Genomic DNA, 9,699 nt, shown 5'->3' on the forward strand with positions numbered 1-9,699 from the left:
GGAAACATTATCAGCAATTAAGGCAAAGAACAGGAAATTGTCAGTAATACTGGTAGCTGTCAACTTAAGCAGAGACAGGAGAGACACTGAACACTGATACTGTCTAGCACTCTTAATAATACACAATACATAAGAAGAATGCATAAGTTGGTGGAACTTTAATCATTCCTATGCAAAACTAACTGTGGCCAACATAATTTGGAAGGAGCATACATATGTGAGAAGCCTTGATTTACTTATTAAGCAGATCTGAAAATGATGATACAGTCAATCCCCACACACTGTTGAGCCGATATATAGTACCTGTTGCATCTTAGGTCCCATTGTTGTCTGACATTGTTGTGGTTGCAAAACTGAGATGCTGAGGTATATATTGTTTTGATTTTTAAAGTAAAAGATTTCTGTAAACATTGTGCAGTAAACAGGCTGAATATTAGCAACCCTGACAACATTATTTCAGGATAAAAAAGTCATTAACAGACAGCCACAGCTACAGCCGTAAATAAATAGTTCATGTCAGAGCTAAAGGGACATTGGGAAAGTTGTTGCAGAAAAAAGAAAACCATGAGGATAGCATGACCCCTGCTGGTGAGTCTGTGCATCACTACCCTGCCATCTTATTTAAACTCTTCACAAGTCTTTATACCCCTCCTGTTCAATATCACATGATACTGAACAAATGTGTTTACATGTCAAATGAATGTAATCACAAACACAGCTCTTTGTGATCCTTGTTCATGGGTAGTGTGTATGTGTGCACATACCTAGTGATGACTTTTGGGGAGCATTTGGGATTGCGGCCCATACACTCCAGAGCAGCACAGTAGGAGCCCAGATTTGGCTTCAGACCAGCTTCTTCTAGCAGAATAAACATGCGACCAATCTGATGTAATGTGCCCTACAGACAGAGCCACACAGAAAAGGCCATTAAACTTTGCCAGCAAGTACACTTAACACCAATGTTAACAAATAAATTACTGTCCGAACCCTGCCATCTGCATATGACCTTGGCTAGGTATTTATAATATGTTACTTACACACTCTCCAACAGTGTTTGTTCATTAGACCATTAATAAGAATAGTAACAATGTAATCTAGAGATTTCAATTTACTTGTCATCTTTCACTAGATATTTTGAAACATCCTTAAAAGGTAATTTGCCAACGTGACCATAAACTTTCTTTAAATAAAACATTCTGACAGGCCACAGTAGGAAAATGTAAATAATAAAAATAGCTGCTTCAGTCTCAGGGTTGTGGTAATGTGCATTCTGGATCACTGTTAAACTGTCATTTGTGACCTCACTGAAGAAGTGCTGCAGTTTAAGGGCTGTGTAAGAGTTATTTTCAAAAATCAGTCAAAATGTATAACAAATCAAATTCAATTCCACAAAGGGCTCAGTTTTCAAACACTTTTGAACTCACCCTCTTGGCCCACACCCTCATCATGATGTTGTAGACACTTGTCTTCAGATGTTTACGTCGACTCATTACTCTGTGCTGACTGAGCAGGAAACAGTGTGCCCTGTCAATCTCCCCTGCAAACACACACGCCTCCAGGTAGGAGCAGATGCTCAGCAGGATGTCCCCACAAGCAGTTACTTCACTGTCCGCCTGTAGGCGCTCTGGGTTATGAGAAGAAGTCCACTGGTTCACCTGCTGATTGAGCCTCCTCTCCCATTTTTCTATATCAGCCAGCTCCGTAGCCATGTTCTGAGCATCGCTGACAGTCTGCTTTTGTCCCGTTTCACTGAGAGGCTGATTTATAGAATCCTTCCACTTCCGTTTAGAGACTTCGTGTGACACGGCTGCTGCAGCAGAAGCAGCAGTGGAAGTAGCTGTTGAAGAAGCTGCAGCGCGCATTTCCTCAGATAATGTCATGGACCGTCTAATCGTCTTAATCACAGGTATAGTCATTTTAGCTTTGGTAGATATAGTTTTCTTCGCTGCGCCTGGGAGCATCTGGGAGCTGCTTTTGCTACCTTTAGATTTGCTCATTTGTTTCTCCTTGATATTTTTCTGAATTTTCTGCTGGATATGCTGCTGTTTCTTGAGTTTGTTTTTCTTCTCCTCAGTTAATTTTTCCATCCAGCGACTTGGCTGTGATTTAAAGGCTCCTTTAACAACAGTCTGTCCTGATTTAGGAATGTCAGTTTTCTCCTGAGACATGTTTTTGGGACCCCTTCCAGATGATACCCCTCTTCCAGCAGAAGGGGCTTTAACAAATTGCACTTTAGCATGTTGGACATCTAGAACAATGTCAGTTTGGAGTTGCTGGATCCTGGCCTCAATCACTGAGAGGGAGAAATAATAAAAGGCATCTAATGTGAGTAAAGAAAATTACTGACCAGCTTTTTTCTGCATAATACACTGAAATACAGACAGCACTGCAGGTTACTGAACTCTGATATCTCAAAGACTGGCAGCATATCTGACACGAGTCTAAACAAAAGTAGTTCAGGCTGGAAAAATATAGAAAAAGAAGACCTGTCACAGAACTCCTGATATACCAGTATTTGGTATGACATTGTAATAATTCATTACATGCTATTTGGCATTATGTTGTACTGGGATTTAGAAATGTGGCAGCATGACCACCTGCTGCGCTCTACAACAACATACCGTCTAACAGCTGAGACTGTTCCAGCACGCGTTTCCTTGCACAGTCTGTCTTTGGGAGTACAGATGAAACATTTCTTCTTTGTAGCTGGAGAGGTGTCTCTGAAAAAAACAAAAACAGCTGTATACCACTAACATGCCTCCATTCCCTAAGCAATATGATGGCATTCAAAAGCTTAGGCTTGGCTTTTGACTCTTACTACATGCTGTACATTGAAAAGGCTGTGATGCTGCTGATAGTAATGGTGCAACAACTAATAACAATGGTAGTAAAACGCCTTGCTTAATGCTTGCAGTTAAAAAAAAAACAAGAAACAAATGCCTGTTACATCACATTAATTGAGTTAATCGCAGACACAGGAGGAGCATTTGAGGGTTCAGTGTCTTGCTCAAGGACGAGGAGGAGCTGGGAACCCGCCGAACTTTTAGTTGACCAGCTAATAAAGTCCTCGGCAATATTAGAGACAGTTATTAGTTTTAAGTCATTACACGGAACAAATACATCTTAAAAGACACGTCTGAGTATTTTACTCGCTGTGTGAAAAAAAAAAAAAACATGTCCAACAACCATACCTCCTCAGGCTAGACTCAATAACAGACTCTTACTCTTAGATGAGCTAACATTGCTGTTTGCTCGTCTAACACGACACGAACTATGCAGAAAGCCCTGGGTTGAATTAGCACGGAGATACATTAACATTTAACACAAATCCTGGACGAATGGGACAAACCTGTCCATCACACTGCAGCCACACAGGTTATGATATATCAGTCTGAGACAGAGTATCCTTCGACTCACCTGATATTCTTCTGACTGCGCCGTTTCTTGTCGACACACACATCCGACAGCAGTCCGCAAAAGACACACGAACAGCACACTTTTCAAATAAACTGCGACGACGCAGACATTTGGCGAAGGCACACGCTCTAAGAAATGACATGTTGACATGTAATAACCGCGTTACTTCTTAACACTGGGCAGCCATCTTAAAAAAGACCAAGCCAATCGCTACGAGAGGTAATCGCTGTTTTCAAGGCATTGTTAGTAGATCGCAGACAAATCGAGTGAGGCTTTCGGGCTTTTGTCTGTCATTAACACCTTGCAAATGTTGCTTTGACTGGATTCAGGACATAATTAGAGCTATTCAGAGAGCTAGCAGTAATTACACAAAACGTTTTAGTTGTTACTCACATTATGTTGGACTTATTAATGTTTTTTTCCTTGTTTCAGTATCTTGTAGGCAGAACTTCACATATTTATTGCTCAATATTTATAAGCAAACGTTTCTCTTTTCCTTTGTATCTTTTCGGTTACTGAAGTAAAATATTCATATGTAACAGTAGTTTAAAATGCATAGTGAATTGTATTTGGCCTACAGGTGGCAGTCTCACCACAGCCAACCAAGTAGGACTAGAGGTCAAACAGGAGGCCAAGGTGAAAATTTTGTATCACATTTTGAAATTAGTGTTAAAATTTGTGTCATTTTACACATCATGGTCAGATGTTGGCTCATGCAAATTTAAAGTAAATGGCAGTCTATATAGTTAAGTTTAGAAAGGAAATGCATACTAAGCAGGAAAGGTTGTAATAATTTTGCATAAAAATCTTCGAAAACTTAATGAATGATAATATAAATGAAAAGTGAAAAACACAGTGTTTCTGTCATCTTTTCACCTAAAACACCATGACAATCTTGGCAGCCATGTGTATGTTGTCTCAGGACTTGAACAGCATATAGAGTTTTTGTAGCAATTATTTGCCTTTTTAAATTTCTTATTACTTGAGGGAATGAAAACACTGCATGTGAGGTTATGATGTACGTGGTTGTAATGTAATCTGAAGCTGGTTGTATACACATGCAACCTGCTCTCCTGCTGACTTGACCTAAGCACTTTCTACAACCTGGGGGAAAAAAATTATTGTCTTCTTTTTCTCTTCGACTTTTGAAGTACAAACATCATACAGTTTAAATCAAGTGTGACTCAGCTCCAAATTGTCAGTAAAACTGAATTGATCTCATTCACATCCTGGTTACTTTCTGACCCCCAGCAGTGTCAGCCTCCCCTTGTTATGCATCCATAAAGCATTCTTAAACACTTTAGCAGCCCTTTGTGTCTCGGCATGCTGGAGGTTAACACAAGCACTACTTGACAGAGACAGAGAGAGAGAGTGAAAGAGAGAGAGAGAAGACAGAGAGAGAAGGGGGGGGGGGGGGGGGGGGGGGGGGGGGGGGGGGGGGCAGAGAGGGAAATGAGGTCCAGGCAGTACATCTTTTCTCAGTGGAGGCAGTGGCTGAGAGCACAGCGGTGGGTGTCTGCTGCTGAGCTGTAGGTGAGGATCAGGAGGTGTTTGTTGCCACGGTTCACGAGCAGGGCCCCTTGACAGCCTCGTTTGATGTGGTTGGCCCCTGTCGGCGGCTGGCTCTTTGCGCTGGTGTGACAGTCATTGCCGGGTGAGTGACTGTCAATGCCCCGACCGACAAAAGAGGAGAAGACAGGCATTCATGGGGCCTGATAATGGCCAGGCCAGGACAAGGCTGCCATTCTCATACACTTTGATCATGTGGATTCTTTTGCACACCTTTGTAGGGGCTCCCTATTTGTTTAACAGATGGAGAGAGGGCTGTTTTTGAAACTGCTTCACCTGGCCAGGGAAACTTGATGGAGATACTTCTCTGTGTGATGCTTGTGCTGGTAAATGCCTTTGGCATGTGTGTGTGTGTGTGTGTGTGTCTGCAGCACTTAGATGGAATTAGTGACCTGTCCCGAGGGGAAAAAACTGCGTCTCAAGGAACTTCCTCATGAGCCTCCACATATGTGACATCTGAGACAACAAAGAAATCATATTTGGAGCTGAATTTGGAAACCTTATTAAATATATTTTTCAAAATCTCACTTTTGAACTCAAGCTGAGACATGCAGCGCATTAAGACTTTGTACAGTCTACTGTAAGCTTCCAGAGCACTCATACAATCATTAATGATAAAATATTACTCATCACACACTTTATGTCCATAACCATCCATTACAGATGGGTTAGAATGATCCTTCACTGGACTGCTGTGACTCACAAAGCTCTGACTTGTTTTCCCCATAGAATGCATTTTAAGATGGATTCAATTACTGACTCAGTTAAAATGTCAAAAGAAGTGTCATGCAACTATTTACAAGTACATCTTAATAGAATAATTTGAGAGAATCATGTATACTGCAGACTTTAATGATGCTGGGTCAACCTCAGCATTCAGACAAAGCTACTGTATCTAAGGCAGCAACAGCACTCCTCGTTTTCATTAGGCGAGAGAAGAAATGCAGAGTCAGCAAAGATTTTAAAGTGTTTTTTTCCATCCTCACCACCATCCTGCTCTATCCGTGTTATGTGCGTCTGATAGATCAGATTAGCAGGGCACAGATGTTTAATCACTCCTGACAAGTCACATTTTTTCCATCAAACACTATCAGTCAGTTGGATCTCTGCTTGTTATCCTGTGAAGAACTGGGAGGCTGGATCTCTCAGAACGTTTTACAGCATCAGATAGACGACCCACTTATCATATTGCCACTGACAATAGACAATGGTCACAAAGCAGGATATGCAAAGGTCCATGTCCTCAGTGGGGCTGATCTGTGGTGGTCTGGTCAGTTCCTTTAACCACGTCCGGATGTTTGTCAGCCAAGCACAGCAGACAGCTCAAAGGTATCAGGCACACCTGTGTTGGGTCTGAACCAACAGCACAGGCAGTTTTGGAAGCACTGAGAGGATAAATTGCATAGTCACTAAAATTATAAGAATTTCCTGCCTGTGAATAATATGTATGAGATAATTTCCTTGTGTGAGTGTTGCAACTCTTTGCACCTCAGCATCTACAGTCCAGAGAAAGTAGATTGTCATGTATCTGGAAACAGTTTTATCCAAAACAAGGAAAACAAATACCCTCCCAGCACTGAATTGCAAATTGGCAGAATGTCAGTACACTTAAAGGCACTAGGTCAAGGGTGAGTAGCTAAAACACAACTACTAGAGCAAGAGAGAGAAAGAGAGAGACATGGACTTAGCAGGCAGGCAAAACAATTAATAATAGGGAGCTATTACCGAGGGATTGTCAGTGCTAGGAGGGAGGTCGGGTTTCAGACCCTTTTGAAGACTTTGATGGTACAAAACAGGCCTCATTATAGAGATATTATCTCTATTCATACACTTACAGAGCCGCTTGGATCCCTGCTGGGAAAGATTAGGTTCCTCCACTTGAGAACATCCTCCTTGGGTGCTTGGCTAGCAGAGTGGTGTTCTCAGCTCAGGGCACACCCACACAGCTCAACTCAACTCAACTCAACTCAACTCAACTCAACTCAACTCAACTCAACTCAACTCAACTCAACTCAACTCAGCTCAACTCAACGCTTCGCTCAGGACATGACAACCCCAGCCAAACCATGCTAAACTAAACCCAAGGACGTAGATTAAGATACAAAATAGTCCACCTGCAGCAAACAGGCATCAGGCCTGTTGTGGAAGTGACACATCACACTAAACTACAGCTAGAAGATCAAAACTCCTTTTAGCCACACAAGGAACGGCAATTTCAGTCCGTCGGTTGGTTCACCACATTGATCCAGACTGAAATGTCTGTGCAACTATAGATGAATTGAAATGATGTTTTGAACAGACTGTCATGTTCCCTAGAGGATGAATCGTACTGACACTTTACATCTAGTGTGACCATGATGTTGACATTTGTGATTCTGAGTAAAATGTTTCAACAATCATTGGATTGATTACAATGAAATTTAGTCCAGACCTTCATGTTCCTCTCAGGATGAATTCTTATAACTTACTGAACCTTTTATCTGGCGCCAATACTTTGGTTTAAGACCAAATACCTGCAGAGCTAATAACCCTCCCCTTAGCTGTAGTTGGTTTAGCATTAATTGGCAAATGTTAGTATGATAACATACTAAACTAAGATGTGTTAGCACTGAGCTGAAAACACAACTGTTCCTAAAGGTTCTGTATACCTGTTTCTGATCTAAGAAATCAGAACTGGATTCCACACTGACTTACAATTTATACATGAGTAAGACAATTGTAAACAGAGTTAGCTTAACTGGACATTTAGTAAATCCTCAGTATGCGTTACAATCTTGGAATCATCTAAATTACTGTAGTTTTCAACATCAAAGATGCACACTGTAAAAAACAGTGAGACATTGCACGTTAAGACTTTTAACAAAGAAATACATTATAATTGAGTCTGCTCTGGCACTGAGCTCAGAGCCCAAACATTTGCTTCCAAGACACCACAAAGCAATCTGCTGCCACATCTGACGTTCACATGAGGCCCGAGCTTTGCTGTTGACCTCGGGGGCCACTCTGATTTTTGAGGAGTTCTACAGTACATAGAATGATTGTATGATTTTAATTACGAGGAATTTCAGCAAAGGAAAGACAACTGAACCTTCTTTCTTCGTTCTTATACTTTTTTTCTCACTCTCACTTTCTCTTTATTTCTGTCTTTGTTTTCTTTGTTTGCATATGTTTCATTTTTATTTCATTTTGCAGAAGAGAAATAGAATCACAGATACTCTTGAGTAGATAAGGGCAGTATTTTAACTACATCTATAATATTTTAAACATTATAATACATAACGTATAAATGTGTGTACAGCACAATACAAAGAAGACTGCATTGTTTTGCATGAAATGGTAGTATATACAAATATATGAATATACACTGACACATGGGCCAAGAGAGCGGTACACTATTACTAAAATATATATATAAAAAAAAAAGATTTAGTTCACTTTCTAGGAGAATACACATTGGTATAAAATAAAATGCATATCAACACTTTCAGATTTCATTCATCATAAATTGCTGTAGCACGATGATCTGTTTGAATGGTTTCTCTATATCACTATTAAATTAACAAAAAGTAACACAAATTTTATTTAAACTTTTTCTACTGTTAAAGAATTGGCAGCTCTGCTCTGAGCACCATCAACGTCATATAGGAAAAATAAATTGTTAAGGGGTTTGGGGAGTTTATAATTTACATATGGAGTCTGTTGGGACTATTAGCCATGATTAGCAAGCATGTGCAACAAAACAACTGCTTCAATCAGCAATGAGAAGGGAAGGGAGTAGCACCTTGTAATGAAGGTAAACATTTTTTTTACTTCAAAATGTATTTCTTCATCAGAACAAGAATTATGTCTCAGTAATAAACTGATTAGTTTGCCAAGAGTCTACGAAGTTGGCAGTGATGATGCAACTCTGTTAATGTTGTAATTTTTTGTGCAAATATTTTCATAAAAACCAACGACCAGTAGCTGTTACGGAAACTTCTTGTATGATTTAGTTAACAAAACGTGTTTCCTATTACAGTACCGATATAGAGAGAACAATTAATCAAATGCTGAGCCAAGCCCTGCAAATACTCAGATGTCCTGAAAAGGTTTTTTTTTTACAATTAACAATAGTTATTCTTTCTTTTTCTATTCTTTGTTTCCCAGTTTGACTTTGAAGGACAGACACAAGAGGAGAGAAAAGATGAGTTTAGAAGTTTAGAAGCAGCAGATAAAGCCAGAGGAAGTTAACAGACACGACAGCATGGTTTAATTGAGAGTGAAAGACTGTGATTTTTACGAAGAGCCCATATACATCTATGTTGAAAGCTGCTTTGATGACTGGCAGGTAGACAGGAATGGCTTGAGGTGGTTAGGGGTTGGAGCTGGGAGTTTGAAGAAAGGCTGGTCTCTTTCGCACAGATTTGTTTTGTGAGGTTGAGGTTTAAATAGGGGCTACAGCAAGTCTGTGGGGGCAGTTAACAAGCAAAAAGAGTGTGAAGTGACTGTCACCCTCTCTGAACACATACTCCTCAAACACACTTCCAGCCCTGGACAAGTGTGGCCTCAAGGTAGCAACCATAATTGAAACGGGGACTCTTTTATAAAGGAGGTAATTGCCAACACTAAGTGGACAGCCTCACTTGAGAACCTCTGTGTCTTCTCTGGCTTTCTTTCACCTTTTCAGTCTCCTTCTTTTTTATCTCTCCTTTTATCTTTCCATGAGCATCTGCA

The 9,699-nt window shown here is 40.4% G+C and overlaps 1 protein-coding gene across 1 annotated transcript in view; it reads right to left on the reverse strand.

Annotated features, from left to right (window-relative positions):
• Positions 1-3,559, reverse strand: part of polrmt (RNA polymerase mitochondrial) — a 46,275-nt gene extending 42,716 nt beyond the window's left edge. Inside the window, exons 1-4 of the mRNA XM_022759658.1 lie at positions 3,418-3,559; positions 2,622-2,720; positions 1,425-2,293; positions 765-898 (exon numbers count right to left, since the gene is read on the reverse strand). Coding sequence (XP_022615379.1) covers positions 765-898; positions 1,425-2,293; positions 2,622-2,720; positions 3,418-3,559 — 1,244 coding nt within the window. The remainder of the gene's footprint in view (positions 1-764; positions 899-1,424; positions 2,294-2,621; positions 2,721-3,417) is intronic.
• Positions 3,560-9,699: the final 6,140 nt, after the last annotated feature.

Source organism: Seriola dumerili, unplaced genomic scaffold, assembly GCF_002260705.1.
Source record: "Seriola dumerili isolate Sdu_G_001 unplaced genomic scaffold, Sdu_1.0 BDQW01000322.1, whole genome shotgun sequence".
NCBI lineage: Eukaryota > Metazoa > Chordata > Actinopteri > Carangiformes > Carangidae > Seriola > Seriola dumerili.